At 47.4% G+C, this 22,157-nt stretch overlaps 2 protein-coding genes across 7 annotated transcripts in view; one reads left to right on the top strand and one right to left on the bottom strand.

The window, feature by feature from the left end:
- LOC133359590 (tumor necrosis factor receptor superfamily member 6-like) overlaps nucleotides 1-22,157 on the bottom strand; it is a 70,015-nt gene that overhangs the window by 12,050 nt on the left and 35,808 nt on the right. The window contains exons 2-4 of the mRNA XM_061578042.1: nucleotides 6,255-6,339; nucleotides 4,491-4,619; nucleotides 794-907 (exon numbers count right to left, since the gene is read on the bottom strand). Coding sequence (XP_061434026.1) covers nucleotides 794-907; nucleotides 4,491-4,619; nucleotides 6,255-6,339 — 328 coding nt within the window. The remainder of the gene's footprint in view (nucleotides 1-793; nucleotides 908-4,490; nucleotides 4,620-6,254; nucleotides 6,340-22,157) is intronic.
- Nucleotides 1-22,157, top strand: part of LOC133359596 (membrane-anchored junction protein-like) — a 59,621-nt gene that overhangs the window by 26,681 nt on the left and 10,783 nt on the right. For 4 of the 6 annotated variants that reach the window (XM_061578057.1, XM_061578056.1, XM_061578054.1 and 1 more), the window contains exons 3-8: nucleotides 9,111-9,218; nucleotides 11,416-11,467; nucleotides 11,939-12,014; nucleotides 15,676-15,795; nucleotides 18,305-18,351; nucleotides 21,362-21,499. In XM_061578057.1, the coding sequence (XP_061434041.1) occupies nucleotides 9,115-9,218; nucleotides 11,416-11,467; nucleotides 11,939-12,014; nucleotides 15,676-15,795; nucleotides 18,305-18,351; nucleotides 21,362-21,499 (537 nt within the window). In that variant the 5' untranslated portion in view covers nucleotides 9,111-9,114. Of the gene's footprint in view, nucleotides 1-9,110; nucleotides 9,219-10,791; nucleotides 10,857-11,415; nucleotides 11,468-11,938; nucleotides 12,015-15,675; nucleotides 15,796-18,304; nucleotides 18,352-21,361; nucleotides 21,500-22,157 lie in introns of those variants that run through there. The other 2 variants (XM_061578058.1, XR_009757173.1) reach the window with 2 other exon arrangements.

Here is a 22,157-nt window from a genome sequence, read left to right as displayed (position 1 = left end):
ATACATTTCCATTCATTGGCTACCACATTCTGATGAGCCCCCCCCCCTCTCCTCCCCCCTTCAACTTGCTTATAAGGGATTACATCTTGAATCATTGCCTCACTTGATGCAGCTAATTCGGCTGTGACGGTCCCACCTGATGACGGAGACTTGTGTTGCCTCCGAAATGTCGTGATTTTTGTTTTATTTTATTTTCATTAATTTTGATGTTGTACCTACGTGACTTTACCGAAAAAAACCTAAGAATATGAATCCTTGCAGTCACGAAAGCTTCAAATCTGGAATAAAACATAATAAAATAAATCTCACGACGTTTTGGCCACAACGCAAGCAGCCGTCCTCAGGTGAAGACCAGGTCTATCGGGGAGACAGCTTCTGAAGATGCTGTCTTCCCGACAGACCTGGTCTTCACCTCCTGAGGACGGCTGCTTGCGTTGTGGCCGAAACGTCGTGAGAATTATTTTATTATGTTTTATTTTTATTATTTTATTACTTCCCTTCTACGTGACTTTACCGAAAGAACCAAGAAGATGAATCCCTGCAGTCACGAAAGCTTTAAATCGGAGTTTACATCTCCTAGCCACAGTGGCCCTATTCGGGGGTTGATACGTGTTTTTGGGGTGAGCCGGTTGGCTATGTACAGTGCGAAAGAAGTTCTACATATACCCAGTCACCCACCCAAATTTCTCACCCACCCACCCACTCACCCACCCACATACCCACCCACATACCTCCAATTAGCATGGTTGGCTACGTACGGTGAGAAAGAAGTCCTCCGTGCGTATGCGCATACCTGCGGTGGTGGCCTGTGGCCTGCAAAAGTGTTCACCCTCCGGTTTGTAGAATTCCGGCATACACGTGCAGACCCTGTCTGAAGATGCGCTGCACGGACTTACTTCCACCTCGTCTGTGGACGGTGGGGAAAGAAAGCAAAAAGGAGGGGAGCAGGGGGTTTGACAACATCGCCGCCACCACCACCGTCATCGTCGTTGTCATTGCAGCCCGTTGTTCTATAACGATAGATTTTTTTCTCCTCACGACGGGAATTGTGAGATAAAGTAAACCCTCGGTTCAGCGGATCATTGAACGGTTCTCGGATTTAACGGATAAAATGTGTCTTCTTGGTTCTTTCGGTAAAGTCATCACGTAGAAGGGAAATAATAAAATAATAAAAATCAAATGTAATAAAATACAATTCCCACGACGTTTCGGCCACAACGCAAGCAGCCGTCCTCAGGTGAAGAACAGGTCTGTCGGAAAGACAGCGTCTGAATGAACACCACCAAGCTTGGCAGCGTATATTTAAGCTGGGTTAGGGGAGGAAGGGCGCCTTGACGACTGCTTACGTTGTGGCCGAAACGTCGTGAGAATTGTATTTTATGTTTTATTTTTATTATTTTATTATTTCCCTTCTACGTGACTTTACCGAAAGAACCAAGAAGATGAATCCCTGCAGTCACGAAAGCTTTAAATCTAAATAATAATAATTTAGTCGCTTTATAATGTAAACAAATCACTTAACCACGCAACTATTTGTCTTTATTATCATACCAGGCAAGCTAACTAAGTTATTAACTTATTAGTACATTACAGTACTGCACATTCCTGCTATTTACCTCACAACAAAGTGAAATTTTAACTAAATATTATAACTATTTAACTCGCTTTACAATGTAAACAAAACACTTAATACAACAACTATTGTTTTTAAACTAAACATTTTAGAATAAATATTTTATTTAAAAAAAAACATTTGTATTTTTTTATTTTATTATTTCCCTTCTACGTGATAACTTTACCGAAAGAACCAAGAAGATGAATCCCTGCAGTCACGAAAGCTTTAAATTGAAAAGACAAAATCTGCTCAATCGGAGTTTTTTTTTTGTCCGAAGATCGGACGACGATGACAAGGAGGGACGTCTCCTCAAGCAGCGGCCCAAGACCGGTCACGGGGGAATCTGTCCATTCAGTATTTGCTTCTTCCCCTCAACAGCCGCACAGTGTTTATTTTAACCACACGTGGGTTTTTTCTTGTTTAAAATCGGTCAAAATTGGAGACATAAAAGTGGGAAATGAGTTCAATCTCAATTTTGGAGCTTTCTTGACTGCAGGAATTATTCTTTGGTTCTTTCGGTTAAGTCACGTATAAAGATAAAATAATAAATTAAATAATAGCATACTACGACGTTTCGATTGCAACACAAGCAATCATCATCAGGTATAAAAGAAATACAACAAAAATCTAACCAGAAAACTATAGACAGACACACAAGCAGACAGACATCACAAAGACACACAGAGAGAGAACACATATCGGCAGAAAGAGAGAGGTCGTTTCTGTGACGAGGCCTTAAATATAGAGAGGGGGCGGGGGCGGAGAGAGGGAGGGGGCAGAGAAAAAATTAGCATGTCAATGAGTGGACGACGACGTGGTACGGTAAGCACTTTGGTTTTTTAAAAGATATTTGACAGCACAGCATCGGGGTATTGCCTAACATCGCAGCAAAGGTGACCAACGATCGCTGGACACTTGGGACAGTTTCAACCAGGGGCGGTTTCTTCATTAGGGCGATTGGGCGACGCACCACCAATGTCATTCAACCACAGTCACGCTAGCCGTCACTGTCAGCCTCTGGATATAGTCCAATCAGCGTCATGTCACGTTCTGTGGAGTACCGCCTCTTTTGGGGCGATTTCACTCCGGCTGAGAATCGCCCCAAGTGGCCCCATAGACTTACATTGAAAGATGTTTTTTTTCGAACGGGGGCGCTCCAATGCATTCTCTATGGCTCCGGGAGGGCAAGCCCCAACGTGCTTACGTCATCATACGTGCTAACGTCATCATACGTAAGCACGTTTCAGTCAACAATATAATTTATCGCTACCGAGTGGAATCTTTAATAAAATAAACTTGAGTGGTTTGTTTTAATAGTGAGTATATAAACAAACAAGATGTATTGTAAGAGTCACTTTATTTTTCATTAATATTAAAGAAGTGAAGTTGCCTTTACATGCTTAAGCTGTTAATTTATTCATTGCATGGGTGGACCTTATCCTTATCAATCATCCAGACATTTGCCCCCACTGAGAGATTTTGCAGGAGCCGCCACTGGTTTCAACAGAACGGGTTTCTATGGCCTCAATGAGACCTCCTTTACCAGTGGCAAAATATAGTTGTAGGTTTTTAAACTGGTACAAAACTGACACCTTTATACAAGGCATCATGTTTGCAATAACCGCAACACAAGCAGTCAAAATGCAAAATATAGTAGTAGGTTTTTACCCTTTCAACTGGTACAAAACTGAAAACTGACACCTTTATACAAGGCATCATGTTTGCAATAACCGCAACACAAGCAGTCAAAATGCAAACAAAAAGAAACAACTCTGATAATGATATGCATTATCAGAGTTGTTTCATTTTTGTTTGCACCTCCGGGGGGGGGGGGGCGCTGTTAGCTTTTTGCGTGTCGTCTGCTGGCTTTCGCGTTCTTTTCGCAAACTTAAACTTTATACAAAATGTAACTATACATTTTTGTCTGGAAATTTATGGTGTTCAAATATAAAATGCATCAATTTTATACAGTACTGTACATAGATTTTATGCATTTCTGAGTTACTACACTTTTTGTGTGTCGTCTGCGGCTTTCGCAAAACTAAAAAAAAAAATCCCATTATATTTCTCGTGCCGACCCCGCGATATATCGAAACCGCGATGGGGAAAGTCGCGATGCAGAAGGGTCGACTGTACAACTAACTTCATCTTACACGCGTGACATTGATTTTAAACGTGGAGGGGAAAAACTGGAGGTCCCGGAAAAAAATCCACGCGACCACCACGGGGAGAAATGAAGACGTGCAAACTCCACAAATACACAGCAGCAGGCGTCAGGGTCGGGGTCGAACTCACGACCTCCTGCATACCAGGCAGAGGTCGCAAACGGGTTTTGATTCCTTATCCGTACCCGGCCGCACCAGGGTCGCAAACGGGTACCCGTACCCGGCCGTACCCGTACCCTACCCGTACCCGGCTGGGTACGGGTAGGGTACGGGTATCGGGTACCTGATTGCGACCTCTGGGACGAAGCCATGTTGCAGGCGCGGGTGGGTTGATATTCTAGGAACTTGAATTGTGAGAAGAGACAAGACGTTGGGAAATGAGTGACAACAGTTACTCACCAGTGACTCACGGTCTACCTGTACCCGTACCCGGCCGCACCAGGGTCGCAAACGGGTACCCGTACCCGTACCCGGCCGGGTACGGGTAGCCGGGTATCGGGTAGGGTACGGGTATCGGGTAGGGTACGGGTATCGGGTACCCGGTTGCGACCTCTGATACCAGGCGAGGGACAACTTCTCGCAGGGTCGGTATCGAACCCACGACCTCCTCCATACCAGGCGAGGTAGTTAACATCTCTTAGCCACTGTTGATGCTCCCTACATAATTGCCACAAGGCTCAGTTTCGGCGGAAGGAATGGTTGTGAATCACCTGATTCGCAGGGCTGGCATTTGAAGCATTTTTCAGAGTAGTTGTCGATCGCCGTAAAGAAACCGGCGGGACAAGCTTCGCAGATGGACGTGCTTCCTTGCGTGGGGCATTCTTTTTCCAGGAACCTACCTGGGGAGATGGGAAGGAGGGGGGAGAAAGCAGAAAAATGGGAATGCACGTTACGTTAACGGTTGCGTTTTTAACCCTTGTCCCCATTGGGGTGAGCGTGTGCGTTGTGAGATATAGAGTGATAAAATGAAGTGGTGATGAGAGAGAAAGTGATGGGAGACGGAGAGAGAAATTGATGAGAGACACGTTGATGAGAGTGAGGCAAAGTGGTGAGATAATTTTCACGTATATTTAATAGCTTATTTAGGTATTTATTTTCAGGTAATTAATTGAAAAGGCCTTTGTAGAAACTTAATTTGGAGCTTTCGTGACTGCAAGAATTACTCTTTGGTTCTTTCGGTAAAGTCACGTATAAAGAGAAAATACTAAATTAAATACTAGCATACGACGTTTCGATTGCAACACAAGCAATCGTCATCAGAACCAGAGACATATAGACAGACATATGTCTCTACTTATCTGTCTCTACTTATATGTCTGTCTATATGTCTCTGGTTCTGTGTTTTATCTCTCTCTCAAATTTAGCATTCTCAGGAAGAACGTAATCAACCAGGTAGGGTGTGGACTGTTATGTTATCCGATTCTCTGTTGTATTACATTACATTTCTAAGTATACTAGATTTGTGTTTCTATTTCATTTATACCTGATGATGATTGCTTGTGTTGCAATTGAGGCTTTTGCAGAGCCAATAACATTACCCTCGAAAAATGAAAAGGTTTCAATTTGTTGCTTGAACATCTTAACACCTCCTGTTGTATTGCCAGAAAGGATAAAACATATTCTTATTTGTTCATACATTGATACTGGCAAAAAAAGGTCCCATTTCATATAAATGTTGCGTGTTTTTCGTTAAGCCAGCCAGCCGTCACTACCGCCATTGCCAGACACAGCCAATTTAGGCAGGGGTTACAAAACGTTCCAATTAGTTACTGCTGGTGAAATTAGTTACTGCTGGTAGAATATAAAATAGTCTTCTTGGTTCTTTCGGTAAATTCACGTAGAATGGAAATAATAAAATAATAAAAATAAAACATTTAATAATTCTCACGACGTTTCGGCCACAACGCAAGCAGCCGTCCTCAGGTGAAGATCAGGGATTCAAGATGTAAGCTCTTAAATACATTTAAGAGCTTGCAATGAAAATTAAACATAATAAAATAATTCTCACGACGTTTCGGCCACAATGCAAGCAGCCGTCCTCAGGTGAAGATCAGGGATTCAAGATGCCAGCTCTTAAATACATTTAAGAGCTTGCATCTTGAATCCTTGCCTCACTTGATGCAGCAAATCTGGCTGTGACGGTCCCACTTGATGACGGAGACTTGTGTTGCCTCCGAAACGTCGTGATTTTTATTATTTTATTTTCTATTTATTTTAATTTCATTTTTTACCTACGTGACTTTACCGAAAGAACTAAGAGTATGAATCCTTGCAGTCACGAAAGCTTCACATCTAGAATTAAAAGAACAGGTCTGTCGAGAAGACAGTCTGAATTCTACGCGATGACTTTACCGAAAGAACCAAGAAGATGAATCCCTGCAGTCACGAAAGCTTTAAATCGAAATATAAAATAGGTTGAGAGAATATGTCAGGACTACCCCCCCCCACCCTGTCCATCCCGTCCATCTGGTTACCTGCGGGACAGAGCTTGCAACAGAAACCGCTTTTGGCTCTGTATTGGTGGTTGCCGCAGACTTGAGAGTGGACCGGCAGCGTGCCCTGCGGACAGCGGACGAAAAAAAGCGGGCATTGAAAGCGACCACTCGGCATTCGGGAATTTTTCGCACGGCAGAGGTCGCAAACGGGTTTTGAATCCTTACCCGTACATGGCCGCACCAGGGTCGCAAACGGGTACCCGTACCCGGCCGTACCCCTACCCGTAGCCGGCCGGGTAGGGTACGGGTATCGGGTACCCGATTGCGACCTCTGGGATGAAGCCACGTTGCAGGCGCGGGTGGGTTGATTCTAGGAACTTGAATTGTGAGAAGAGATAAGACGTTGGGAAATGAGTGACAAACGGTGACTCACCAGTGACTCACGGCCTACCCGTACCCGACCGCACCAGGGTCGCAAACGGGTACCCGTACCCGGCCGGGTACGGATACCCGTTCCCTACCCGTACCCATACCCTACCCGAAATGAGTGACAAACGGTTACTCACCAGTGACTCACGGCCTACCCGTACCCGTACCCGGCTGCACCAGGGTCGCAAACGGGTACCCGTACCCATACCCGGCCGGGTACGGGTATCGGGTAGGGTACGGGTATCGGGTACCCGGTTGCGACCTCTGCCACGTGCCGTCTATCCGCTTGCGACGTTACCGCGGTTTAAAAAGCCACCGCGGCCTTTTAAGGGTTTTCATTGTGCATATGTTGAAGTACTCTGGCGCCGTACGTAGCCAACCGTGTTAATTGTAGGTGTGTGGGTGGTTGAGTAGGTGAGTGAGTGAGTGAGTAGGTGGGTAAGTTGGGTGGATGTTTGTATGTTTGTTGAACTTCTTTGGCACCGTACGTAGCCAACCCTGCGAATCGGAGGAGGGTGGGTGAGTAGGTGAGTGAGTAGGTGAGTGTGTAGGTGAATGAGTAGGTGAGTAGGTGAGTGAGTAGGTGAGTAGATGAGTGAGTAGGTGAGTGAGTAGGTGGGTAAGTTGGGTGGGTGGATGTTTCAGTTCATTTAGTTCAGTTCATTTATTAGTTATAGCCCTGTGAGCCATTCGGCTCTTGAATCGGGTGCAAATGCAACAAACAAAAAACAAAAACGCGAACAAGAAACATCTTAAGATGAAAAACATAACTCTGACAGTGCACATTATCAGAGTTATGTTTTTTGTTTGTATTATGACTGCAGGTATTGCGGTCTATGCAAACATGACTCCTTGTAAAAAGGTGCCAGTTTTGTTGCCAGATAGAAGGGTAAAAAACCAATTGTCGTGCGAATTATTGTATTATGTTTTATTTTTATTATTTTATTACTTCCCTTCTACGTGACTTTACCGAAAGAACCGAGAAGATGAACATCTAGAAGGTTCCAGGGCTGAGGCTGATGATTGGCTGCGTGGCATCACGTGAGCAACCAGGTGTTATAAGGGGTGGAGAGAGACAGCGCGTGGTCAGTGTGGAGAGGTTTGAGGAGGGACCACGTCTGTGCCTCCGGCCTGCCACGTGGCCGCTGGCTGTCTCCCGAACGCCGTTAGCCAACGGTGTGAGGGAGCGAGGGAAGCGAGTGAACGCCACGCTGGGGTAACGGGGGTAACGGGGGTAACGTGAGAAAGGAACCCAGCGATATGAGAGACAAGACACGAAAATACGATATCGTCCGGAGTGGGTTTATTACATATGTATACATCTCTGTGTGTCTGTGAATCTGTGTGTATGTATCTCTGTGTGTATCTGTGTGCCCCACCAAAACTAAGCACCTGCCTAGGTATTTAGTGCCACCAAACACCCCACCCCTCAGTTCCCCATAGGTGATAGGGCAGTTGTGGAGAGAGTGGAGAGTTTCCCATACCTGGGCAGTGTGCTCATGACCGGCTCCAGTTTAGCAGCAGATGTCTCACTCTGAATCAGTCGAGCAGCATTATCTTTTCATCGGTTGCGTAACGCTGTGTGGAAGCTACCTGGTCTGTCGCTCCGCACGAAGCTTCGGGTCATCTCGGTCACGGTCATTCCCTCCCTTCTCTACGCTTGTGAAACGTGGACCCCCCCTAATGGAGCATCTTCGACCGGTTAGAAACATTTAGGCTGGCCTGCCTACGATCCATCCTGGGTTTAACCAGGGTGGATTGTGTGAGGAGCTCACATATCCTTGAAAGATCTGGACAAAGTCCCATCGGTGAGCTCCTCCGGCAGGCAAAGCTGCGTTGGCTGGGTCACGTAGCCCGCATGCCCAGCCACCTAAACACTTTTTGTTCGGCCGGATCGAGGGGGCTAAACGGGCACGGCACGGGCTAGAGAAGAGATGGAGTGACGTGGTACAGGAAGACGTGGAGCTGAGTGGACTTGCCGATGACTGGTACCAGCGGTGTCAAGATCGGCCTCTGTGGAGGAGGCTCGTGAAGGACGCTACTGGGCAGTTGCAGGCAGTCGCCCTCCAACAACAACAGAGGGGGGAGGAGCGACGCTCACAACAACGAGCAGATCGCCGGGTGGCTAAAGCACAACAAGTTAGCACAGGAGGGGGCACAGGTGGTGCATCAGCCACTCATCTCAATCGACCCGTGGCACCTGGGTCTGCCCCGTGACCTGCCAGCAGGCATTCGACACTTCACGTGGCCTCAACGTGCACATGGCCTGGCACAAGCGTCGTGGTGACGTCACCGCCACTTAGTGGCGAATGGCAGTTGTTGTTGTTGTGTGTATCTCCGTGTATCTCTGATGCTGGCCAGCCACCCTCTCTGTGCGTGCCACAGTGCCGGTGTTTCCCTCCCCGCCACTAGATAGTCTGTTACAGGCTAAGCGGGGGACCTTTGTCTTCGTATCGGTGTGTGTAGGGGGATGCCGTTGCAAGCGTTCTCCTTCCCCAGCCCAGAGACGCGACTCTTGGTCGTGCATGGCACCATCATCTGCAAGGTCAAGCTGCAGTACGGCCTCGCCAGCAGGTGATGCCGGATAACCCCCGGGTGGCAGAGGTCACAACCGGGTACCTGATACCCGTACCCTACCCGATACCCGGCTACCCGTACCCAGCCGGGTACGGGTACCCGTTTGCGACCCTGGTGCGGCCGGGTACGGGTAGGCCGTGAGTCACTGGTGAGTAACCGTTTGTCACTCATTTCGGGTAGGGTACGGGTACGGGTAGGGAACGGGTACCCGTACCCGGCCGGGTACGGGTACCCGTTTGCGACCCTGGTGCGGCCGGGTACGGGTAGGCCGTGAGTCACTGGTGAGTCACCGTTTGTCACTCATTTCCCCAACGTCTTGTCTCTTCTCACAATTCACGTTCCTAGAATCAACCCACCATCGCGTGCAACGTGGCTTCATCCCAGAGGTCGCAATCGGGTACCTGTACCCGTACCCTACCCGGTACCCGTTTGCGACCCTGGTGCGGCCGGGTACGGATAAGGAATCAAAATCTGTTTGCGACCTCTGCCGGGTGGTAGGTGAGGGGGGGATTCGAGACCTCTCCTCTATTTTTTTTCTTAATTAATATACTCGTGACTGCAGGGATTCATCTTCTTGGTTCTTTCGGTAAAGTTATCACGTAGAAGGGAAATAATAAAATAATAAAACATAATAAAATACAATTGTTTTTTATATGTTTTATTTTTATTATTTAATAATAACATAAATAATAAAATAATGAAACTGAAACATCGTAAAATAATACAATTCTCACGACGTTTCGGCCACAACGCAAACAGCCGTCCTCAGGTGAAGAACACAAGTAGTGACTAATCCCATATCTGCATTTCCCATAAATATGCTAATTCCTCTTGATATGCAAATTCCTTTGTCAAGGCACTCTTCTCCCTCTAACCCAGCTTAAATATACGCTGCCAAGCTTGGTGGTGCTCATTCAGACACTGTCTTTCCGACATACCTGTTCTTCCCCTGAGGACGGCTGCTTGCGTTGTGGCCGAAACGTCGTGAGGAATATTTTATAATGTTTTATTTTTATTATTTTATTATTTCCCTTCTACGTGATGACTTTACCGAAAGAACCACGAAAAAAAAGGAAGAATATACTCTTTATTATACGTGTTAATGTTTGTTTACATTATTTTTCACATTTGTCCTGAAACAGCCAAGTTAAAACAAATACAATGTAACTTAACGGCCTCCTCAAACACAACAGAGTCAACGTATGAACACAGGACTGCAAGGAGCTAAACTCTTTGGTTCTTTCGGTAAAGTCACGTAGATGAAAAAAAAAATTATTTCAAATTTTAATTTTATTTTCATTTTATTTTCCCACCTACCTACGTGACTTTACCGAAAGAACCGAAGAGTATAAACTAAACTATGTTTTTGTTTCCAGGTGTAATGCACTTCTGAGCTACTCTATGTAACTCTGAATCAGAAGCAACCCGGTCATCACACGCAATGATAACAGCTTAACCAAGTGGCTGATGTTATCATCATCATCGCGTGACAATTTATAGCAGCAGCAAAACACATTCCTGCTGCGGAGGGAGCTGGTAGGAACGTCGGGTTGCTCGGTCAATGGCCTGCAGGGTCAACGGCGGCGTGGTGTATTCCGCAAATATGCCCGACTGTGAGGGCGGGCACAAGCCGGCGTGAGTAGGTTAAACGTTGAGTTTTATAAGGGCACCACGGGGTGACCAGCCCCTCCCCTCCCCACCCAGCCCCACCCCTCCCACCCCCCACCCAGCCCCACCCTCCACACCCAGCCCCTCCCCACCCAGCCCCTCCCCACCCTCCCCTCCCCACCCAGCCCCTCCCCACCCTCCCCACCCAGCCCCTCCCCACCCTCCCCACCCAGCCCCTCCCCACCCAGCCCGTCCCTCCCCACCCAGCCCCTCCCTGCACGACAGACACAATAATCCCCTGTGGGCTGGTGTAACCAGGAGGTTCCTACCAGTATAACTTTAAATGTACAGACATACATAGAGACCCATATCGGTACGTAGATATCCATACTAAAACTAAAGCACTTTTATCTTACTGAGCTACTCTGTATAGCCCTGTTTCACAAGCCACCTTGGTCATCACCACACATTAACATCAGCTCAACCAAGTAGACTCGAACAACCACAAACATCTATGCAGTGACGATTGTAAATGTGTGTGTGTGTGTTGCGTGTGCGTTGCGTGTTTAACCCATGACCAAAACAGAGATCACTGGGCTGCACTCAAAGCCAAACCGCACATCCAGGACGAACTGGAGGTGAGAGTGGGTCCTTCAGGGCGTTCACAGAAACTCGGATTATTGTTGTTTTGATTGAAAGCTTTCGTGACTTCAGGGATTCATATTCTTGGTTCTTTCGGTAAAGTCAGGTAGAAGGGAAATAATAAAATAATAAACATAAAACATAATAAAATTCTCACGACGTTCCGATTGCAACACAAGCAATCATCATCAGGTATAAATGAAATAGAAACACAAATCTAGTATACTTCTCTCTGTGTGTCTCTGTGTGTCTCTGTGTTTCTCTGTGTGTGTCTCTGTGTATCTCTGTGTGTGTCTGTCTCTGTGTCTCTGTGTGTTTCTGTGTGTATCTCTGTGTGGGTCTCTGTGTGTGTCTGTCTCTGTGTCTCTGTGTGTGTGTCTCTGTGTCTCTGTGTGTGTCTGTGTGTGTGTCTCTGTGTCTGTGTCTCTGTGTGTCTGTCTCTGTGTGTGAGTTGTTTGTGACTGCAGGTAGCGATCAGAGTGGTTCTGGCAAACGAAGACAATCTGAAGCCCTTCGTCACGGACAGTTTGAGCGTCTTCCCGTGTATCCCTCTGACGAGAGTCGATGGCTCCCACGGCGAACATAAATTGTCAACGAGTCTCCCTCATTCATGGGAGAAGAGGGGGGAGGGGGTAAAGAGATTGTAGCAAAATCTTACCGTACACTATACACTACTGTACACTATACACTACACTGCTATAAACTACACTACTATACACTACACCATATACCACACAACTATACACTTTCAAGGATTTGTGAGCTCACACAATCCAGCCTGGTTAAACCCAGGATGGATCGTAGGCAGGCCAGCCTAAATGTTTCTAACCGGCAAAGATGTTCCATTACGGGGGTCCACGTTTCGCAAGCGTAGAGAAGGGAGGGAATGACCGTGGCCGAGAAGACCTGAAGCTTCGTGCGGAGCGACAGACCAGGTAGCTTCCACACAGCGTTACGCAACCGATAAAAAGATAATGCTGCTCGACTGATTCAGAGTGAGACCTCTGCTGCTAAACCGGAGCCGGTCATGAGCACACTGCCAAGGTATGGGAAACTCTACACTTCTCCACAACTGCCCTATCTCCAATTGGAGATTGTGGGGGCGGAGTGTCCGATGGTACAAAATACCCAGGCAGGTGCTTAGTTTTGGTGGGGCTGATGGTAAGGCGAGCTCCAGGTTCAGCAGCAGTGCCTCAAACTCCTCCTCTGAGTGAGCAGCAATCACCAGATCATCGGCATACATAACGTGGTTGAGCAATAGGGAGCCATCCCTTGACAGCACCCGGGCATCAATCAGCCTCCCATTATATCTGTACCAAATGGAAATTCCTCCGGTACAGCTATTGAAGGCTTCGCGAACTACGTGGTCAAAATAGATGTTAAATAATATGGGAGCCAGAGGACATCCCTGTCGCACCCCAAGGTGTACAGGGAAAGGCTCAGACTCCCGGCCACGTAGTTTTACCCGGGCCCGCTCACCATCATGAAGGTCCTTAATGATCGTGAGCAGAGGGTCAGGGACTCCGAAAACACGAAGATCAACCCACAGCCCAGGCCTATTGATGGTATCATAGGCCTTGACCAGGTCAATAAAGGAGAGATGTAGGTCTTGTTGGAATTCTCTACACCTCTGCTGTAGCAGACGGACAGAAAATATGGCATCTGTGCAGGACCGCTCTTTCCTGAAACCACATTGAGTCTTCGCAAGCCTCTCCTCAGCGTGCCTAGCAAGGCGATGTTGAATAATCCTTGCCAGGACTTTTCCCGGCACCCACACACTCTTCCATCTATTCACCCACTCAACCACCCACTCAACCACCCATTCACTCACACACTTACCCACACAACTGGCCCACACACCTCCGATTTGGTGCCAAAGGAGTTCAACATACATACACATGTGTACCGTTCATTCAGGACGGTAAAATGCCGGATAGCAGACCTCCTTCTTCTTGGTTCTTTTGGTAAAGTCGTCACGTAGAATGGAAATAATAAAATAATAAAATATTTCTCACGACGTTTCGGCCACAACGCAAGCAGCCGTCCTCAGGTGGAGAACAGGTCTGTCGAGATGACAGAGTCTGAATGATACACCCCAGGCTTGGAGCGACTATTTAAGCTGGGATGGAGGGGGGAAGAGCGCCTTGACAAAATAATTTGCATATCAAGAGGAATTTAGCATATTTATGGGAAATGCAGAGATATTTTTATTATTTTATTATTTCCATTCTACGTGATGACTTTACCGAAAGAACCAAGAAGATGAATCCCTGCAGTCACGAAAGCTTTAAATCGAAAAGCAGACCTGCTGTTGAACTATTATTATTTTACCAGGTCCAAGTTCATGTATTAGGTATAGCCCTGTGAGTCATTCGGCTCTTGAATCGGGTGCAACCGCAACAAACAAAAAACAAAAACATGAACAAAAAACATCTTAAAGTGAATATGTGACTAAGTGCAAACAGAAAATCCAAGAAAAGACAGCAAAATATTACAGAAAAATCACCGTACACCAACGCTGTGTGCAAAAATCCCAGTGGGATGCAAGTCAAACAACAACAATAACCATAAGACAACTTAGATTAAGGCCATCAGTCTAACTCTTTACTAAAACAAATAAACATGGCTGGCTAAACCAATACAGTTTTCGAAATCACCAAAATAAAGCCATGAAAAAGCAATCATAGGAACTGTGACGGAATTTTCACAGGTGTAAGGACCCACTGAGTTGTGTAGCTCTTTTTCAGAAGCGACCACCTGGCTAATCACAAATTATAACTCAACGTGGAAATTCATAGCAGCAGCAGCCAAATAAACGCGTAGTGGCGTCGCTTTCTCAAAATGTGGAGGGGAAAAAAACTGCAGGCATCGTCAGAGTCACGGGATCAAACCCATGACCTGCTGCCTAGCAGGCGAGGGAATTAACATCTCGCAGGGTCCGGGATTGAATCCACGACCTCTTGCACATCAGGTGAGGTAGTTAACATCTCGCAGGGTCCGGGAACGAACCCACAACCTTCATATTAGGCGAGGGAGTTAACATCTTGCAGGGTCCAGGATTGAATCCACGACCTCCTGCGTACCAGGCAAGGTAGTCAACATGTAGCCACCGTGTTGTGTTTCTTGACCTGGCGGATTTCACCGCAACCATCACCACCGTCACCGCCGCCATCACTGCCGCCATCACCACCACCACCATCACCGCCACCATCACTGCCACCATCACCACCACCATCACCACCACCATCACCGCCACCATCACCGCCACCATCACCACCACCATCACCGCCACTATCACCACCATCACCGCCGCCATCACCACCACCATCACCGCCACCATCACTACCACCCCCACCATCACCACCATCACCACCATCACCACCACCATCACCACCACCATCACCGCCATCACCACCGTCACCACCATCACCACCATCACCGCCGCCATCACCGCCACCATCACCGCCATCATCACCGCCACCATCACCGCCATCACCACCGTCACCACCATCACCACCATCACCACCATCACCACCACCGTCACCACCACCACCATCACCACCATCACTGCCGCCATCACCACCATCACCGTCACCACCACTACCACCATCACTACCGTCACCACCATCACTGCCACAATCTCTGCCACCATCATCACCACCACCACCGTCACCATCACCACCACCATCACTGCCACCATCACTGCCACCATCACTGCCGCCACCGCCACCATCACTGCCACCATCACTGCCACCATCACTGCCACCATCACCACCATCACCGCCGCCACCATCACCGTCGCCATCACCACCATCACTGCCGCCGCCATCACCACCACCATCACCACCACCATCACCACCATCACCATCATCACTGCCGCCACCATCACTACCACCACCATCACCACCATCACCGCCACCATCACTGCCGCCACCATCACCACCATCACCACCATCACCGCCATCACCACCATCACCGCCATCATCACCACCACCATCACCACCACCGCCACCATCACTGCCACCATCACCACCATCACCGCCACCACCGCCACCATCACCGTCACCATCACCACCATCACTGCCACCATCATCATCACCACCACCATCACCACCACCATCACCGCCATCACCACCACCATCACTACCATCACCACCATCACCACCACCGCCACCACCACGTCCACTGCGTGCGTGTGTAAAAGACAAGCACACGTGGGAAGCCGCGGGGACAATGAAATTTCGTGAGTGCGGCGTCGACCTCAAGTCCCACCCCTGCATGTTCATCATCTACGTGGAGGCGCTGGATGGCTCCCGAGTGCACGGTACCATCACCACCATCACCACCATCACTACCATCACTACCATCACCATCACTACCATTACTACCATCACTACCATTACTACCATCACTACCATTACTACCATCATCACCATCACCACCATCACTACTATCACTACCATCACTACCATCACCATTACTGCCATGACCACTATCACTACCATCACCACCATCACTACTATCACCACCATCACCACCATTACTACTATCACTACCATCACCACCATCACTACCATCACCACCATTATAACCACTATCACTACCATCACCACCATCACTACCATCACCACCATTATAACCACTATCACTACCATCACCACCATCACTACTATCACTACCATCACCACCATCACTACCATCACCATTACTGCCATGACCACTATCACTACCATCACCACCATCACTACTATCACCACCATCACCACCATTACTACTATCACTACCATCACCACCATCACTACCATTATAACCACTATCACTACCATCACCACCATCACTACCATCACCACCATTATAACCACTATCACTACCATCACCACCATCACTACCATCACCATCACTACTATCACTACCATCACAATCAGTACCATCACAATCGGTACCATCACCACCATCACCACCATCACCACTATCACCACCATCACTACCATCACCACCATCACTACCATCACCACCACTATAACCACTATCACTACCATCACCACCATCACTACTATCACTACTATCACTACCATCACCACCATCACTACCATCACCACAATCGGTATCATCACCACTTTCTACTATCGCCACTATCACAACTAGCGCCACCATCACTGGCACTACCATCACTGGCACTACCATCACCACTATAACCACTATCACTACCATCACCACCACCACTAAGACCATCATCACTGCCACTTTCACTACCACCACGATCAATACCACCTCCACTATCACCACCACCACTATCAGTCTCGATGTATCTCTCTGTATCTATATGGGTCTCTATATGGGTATCTAAGAGTCTCCATATGGGGTATATGGTCTCTGCGGTAAATTAAGTTATTGTTCCACCATTGGAACCTCATTTGCCAGTAAAAATATGATAATTGGTTTTTTACCCTTCTATCTGGCAACAAAACTGACACCTTTTTTACAAGGAGTCATGTTTACATAGACCACAATACCTGCAGTCATAATGCAAACATAAAACATAACTCTGATAATGTATGCACTGTCCTTGAAGTTGATTGGTCCACACCCGAGACAGCTTTCCTTAGAGCCTAGTCTCACATGGTGTTGGACCAGATGACGCCAAAAGGCGCACAACTCAAACACAATGCACCATCAGAGTATGAGAGCTCGGGGTGAAGCATTTACACCATTGGAACCTCATTTGCCAGTAAAAATATAATTGTTTTTTTACCCTTCTATCTGGCAACAAAACTGACACCTTTTTACAAGGAGTTATGTTTGCATAGACCACAATACCTGCAGTCATAATGCAAACAAAAAACATAACTCTGATAATGTATGCACTGTCCTTGAAGTTGATTGGCCCACACCCGAGACAGCTTTCCTTAGAGCCTAGTCTCACATGGTGTTGGACCAGATGACGCCAAAAGGCGCACAACTCAAACACAATGCACCATCAGAGTATGAGAGCTCGGGGTGAAGCATTTACACCATTGGAACCTCATTTGCCAGTAAAAATATGATAATTGGTTTTTTACCCTTCTATCTGGCAACAAAACTGACACCTTTTTACGAGGAGTCATGTTTACATAGACCACAATACCTGCAGTCGTAATGCAAACAAAAAACATAACTCTGATAATGTATGCACTGTCCTTGAAGTTGATTGGTCCACACCCGAGACAGCTTTCCTTAGAGCCTAGTCTCACGTGGTGTTGGACCAGATGACGCCAAAAGGCGCACAACTCAAACACAATGCACCATCAGAGTATGAGAGCTCGGGGTGAAGCATTTACACCATTGGAACCTCATTTGCCAGTAAAAATATGATAATTGTTTTTTTACCCTTCTATCTGGCAACAAAACTGACAACTTTTTTACAAGGAGTCATGTTTACATAGACCACAATACCTGCGGTCATAATGCAAACATAAAACATAACTCTGATAATATATGCACTGTCCTTGAAGTTGATTGGTCCACACCCGAGACAGCTTTCCTTAGAGCCTAGTCTCACATGGTCCTTGAAGTTGATTGGTCCACACCCGAGACAGCTTTCCTTAGAGCCTAGTCTCACATGGTCCTTGAAGTTGATTGGTCCACACCCGAGACAGCTTTCCTTAGAGCCTAGTCTCACATGGTCCTTGAAGTTGATTGGTCCACACCCGAGACAGCTTTCCTTAGAGCCTGGTCTCACATGGTGTTGGACCAGATGACGCCATGTATCTCGGTTCCGTGCTCACACCAACTGCAGTACGACCACCAAACTGGATTGTGATTTTTTTTTTTCCATTGGTAACTTTCTTCTCCAGAGAACGGAACGGGCTCAGGAAATCTCGCATCCGCAGTCACCGACGATGTGAGTGTGAGTGAGTGAGATGTGAGTGTGAGTGAGTGAGCTGTGTGTGTGAGTGAGTGAGTGTGTGAGTTAGTGAGTTGTGTGTGTGAGTGTGAGTGAGCTGTGAGTGTGAGTGAGTGAGCTGTGTGTGTGAGTGAGCTGTGTGTGTGAGTGAGTGAGATGTGTGTGAGTGTGAGTGAGCTGTGAGTGTGAGTGAGTGAGATGTGTGTGTGAGTGTGAGTGAGCTGTGTGTGTGAGTGAGTGAGGTGTGTGTGTGAGTGAGTGAGATGTGTGTGTGTGAGCGAGCTGTGTGTGTGAGTGTGAGTGAGTGAGCTGTGTGTGTGAGTGTGAGTGAGTGAGATGTGAGTGTGAGTGAGTGAGATGTGTGTGTGAGTGTGTAGGGAGCGGTGGTGTCGTGGTTAATGCTACGATCCTGGCGACCCCGAGTTCAATTCCCGCACAAGGCCACCAACACCAGTGATAGCGATTATCCGAACTGGTTCCTGGGCCTCCCCGCAGGTCGACTCAGCCTCAAACGAGTACCTGGTGCAGTGGTGTAGTGTAGAAAACATCGCCACTGGAGAGACAAAGGCGGTCGGGCTTAGTGCTGGCCACCAGAGGTCACAAACGGGTTTTGATTCCTTACCCGTACCCGGCCGCACCAGGGTCGCAAACGGGTACCCGTACCCGTACCCGGCCGTACCCGTACCCGGCCGGGTACGGGTAGGGTACGGGTATCGGGTACCCGATTGTGACCTCTGGGATGAAGCCACGTTGCAGGCGCGGGTGGGTTGATTCTAGCAACTTGAATTGTGAGAAGAGACAAGACGTTGGGAAATGAGTGACAAACGGTTACTCACCAGTGACTCACGGCCTACCCGTACCCGTACCCGGCCGCACCAGGGTCGCAAACGGGTACCTGTACCCGGCCGGGTTCGGGTAGCCGGGTATCGGGTAGGGTACGGGTATCGGGTACCCGGTTGCGACCTCGTGTGCCGCATTGCCAGCCATCATAGGCGCTGCAACTCATTAACAGCACTTGCCACGACAGTCTGTTAAGGCTATACGGGGGATCTTTGTTTTTTGTGACTTCCCTCGTGACAACGAGCGGGGCGCCGGGTGGCTTTAAAAACAGCAAAGTTGGCACAGCAAGGAGCACAGGTGATGCATCTTAGTTGACCCATGGCACCTGCAGGGTCTGTCCCGTGACCTCCTCGTGCACCTAGCCTGGCACAACCTATGGGCACTTGTAGGGTCTGTCCCGTGATCTCGTGCCAGCGGGCGTTCGACACTTCACATGGCCTTAACGTGCACCTAGCCTGGCACAGGCGCCGTGGTGATGTCACCGCCACTTGGTGGCGAATGGCGGTTGTAGTTGGTGTGGTCTTGGCTTACCCTCCCACGCTTTCTCGTCCATCTCCGCCTTTTCGAATTGGAATTGCCAAATTGACAGATCGGTAATTTTTTAAAATAATTTTTAACCAGCGCAAACATCAAAGGCAGCATGACATAGCTCGGGGTTGGAGCTGTTACACATTATCGTGGGGGGGGGGGGCATTTTATACCACAATGTGTGGTTAATGCAGACGTGTGTGTAGTGTGTGTGTGCGATGTTGCGTATCGTGTATAGTGGTGTAGTGCAGTGCAGTGTGTAGTATTTATACACTAAACTGCTATACACTACACCACTATACTAAATTTACAACTAATTTCTTTAGAACTGATTTCGATTTAAAGCTTTCGTGACTGCAGGGATTCATCTTCTTGGTTCTTTCGGTAAAGTCGTCACGTCGAAGGGAAATAATAAAATAATAAAAATAAAACATAATAAAATACAATTTTGTTATAAAATACGTAGAAGGGAAATAATAAAAATAATAAAAGAATAAAAATACAACATAAAATAATAAAACATACTAAAATAATAAAACATAATAAAATTATAAAAAGAAAACATAATAAAATTATAAAACATAATAAAATTATAAAAATAAAACAATAAAATACAATTATCACGACGTTTCGGCCACAACGCAAGCAGCCGTCCTCAGGTGGAGAAACAGGTCTGTCGAGAAGACAGCGTCTGAATGACTCGCTCCAAGCCTGGTGGTGTTTCATTCAGACGCTGTCTTTCCGACAGACCTGTTCTTCACCTGAGGACGGCTGCTTGCGTTGTGGCCGAAACGTCGTGAGAATTATTTTATTATGTTTTATTTTTATTATTTTATTACTTCCCTTCTATTTAGAACTGCTTTGTATTTAGCTTGTTGTCCTTCCCCCACACCTCAAATTTCTGCGGTTGGCTTATGTACGGTGCCAAATAAGTTCAAGACATATCCACCCACTTAACCACCCACTCACTCACCCACACACCTACTCACCCACTCACCCACCTACCCACTCACCCACCTACTCACACACTCACCCACCCATTCATCCACCTAGTCACTTAGCCACTCACTCACCCACACACTCACTCACCTACTCACACACTCACCCACCCATTCATCCACCTACTCACTCACCCACTCACCCACCTACTCACACACTCACCCACCCATCCATCCACCTACTCACTCACCCACTCACCCACCTACTCACACACTCACCCACCTACTCACACACTCACCCACCCATCCATCCACCTACTCACTCACCCACTCACCCACCTACTCACACACTCACCCACCTACTCACACACTCACCCACCCATTCACCCACCTACTCAGCCACTCACCCACACACTCACCCACTCACCCACCCATTCATCCACCTACTCACTCACCCACCTACTCACTCACCCACCTACTCACACACTCACCCACCCATTCACCTAGTCACTCAGCCACTCACCCACCTACTCACACACTCACCCACCCATCCATTCACCTAGTCACTCACCCACTCACCCACACACTCATCCACACACCTGCGGTTAGCACGGTTGGCTACGAACATGCACCAAAGATGTTCAACACACACACACACGTACGTCGAGAATTTATCAAGTTCGTTCTGCGCTTTGCTTCAGGAGACGGACTGTCTTGAAGAGGAGTCTGATGATGAGGAGGAGGATGACGAGGATGACGAGGAGATGCAACGTGAATTGAAACGAAGGAGGAGTGATGAACATGATGACGAAGATGATGACAATCGCAGAGCTTTAACGGTTGGTACAACCTTCACCATCAGCCACGTGAAAGTGATAAGCAACGTGAATTCAAACGGAGGAGCAATGATGATGATGATGATGGGTGCCATGGTGGCTAGGAGATGTTAAGGCAGCGTTGAAGGTGGTGGTGATAGTGGCGGTGGTGGCGGTGGTGGCAGTGAAAACCGCCAGGTCAGGAAACAAAACCCGTCACCACTAGACACAGCCAACTAGTAAGGGTTGTCACATGAACAGAACGTGCCAATTCGTCACTAGTACAGCACTAGTGTGTAGTGTATAGTGTAGTGTATAGTGTAGTGTTTAGTAGTGTATAGTGTAGTGTATAGTAGTGTAGTGTATAGTGTAGTGTTTAGTAGTGTATAGTGTAGTGTGGTGTAGTGTATAGTGTAGTGTATAGTAGTGTAGGGTATAGTGTAGTGTATTGTGTAATGTATAGTGCAGTGTATAGTAGTGTAGTGTATAGTAGTGTATAGTGTAGTGTATAGTAGTGTATAGTGTAGTGTATAGTAGTGTATAGTGTAGTGTATAGTGTAGTATACTAGTACAGCACACCAGTATGTTGGAGAGCAAAGCCACAACGTTTACAATCTGAGCACGACGTTTCGCCAGTATTTACAACCAGCTTCATCAGGCGACAGCCAGATTTGTGGAGAAG

The sequence above is a fragment of the Lethenteron reissneri genome, chromosome 65, assembly GCF_015708825.2.
Source record: "Lethenteron reissneri isolate LAM-NWPU_2019-01 chromosome 65, ASM1570882v1, whole genome shotgun sequence".
In the NCBI taxonomy this organism is placed as follows: domain Eukaryota; kingdom Metazoa; phylum Chordata; class Hyperoartia; order Petromyzontiformes; family Petromyzontidae; genus Lethenteron; species Lethenteron reissneri.
This window is presented reverse-complemented; position numbering and strand designations above follow the sequence as displayed.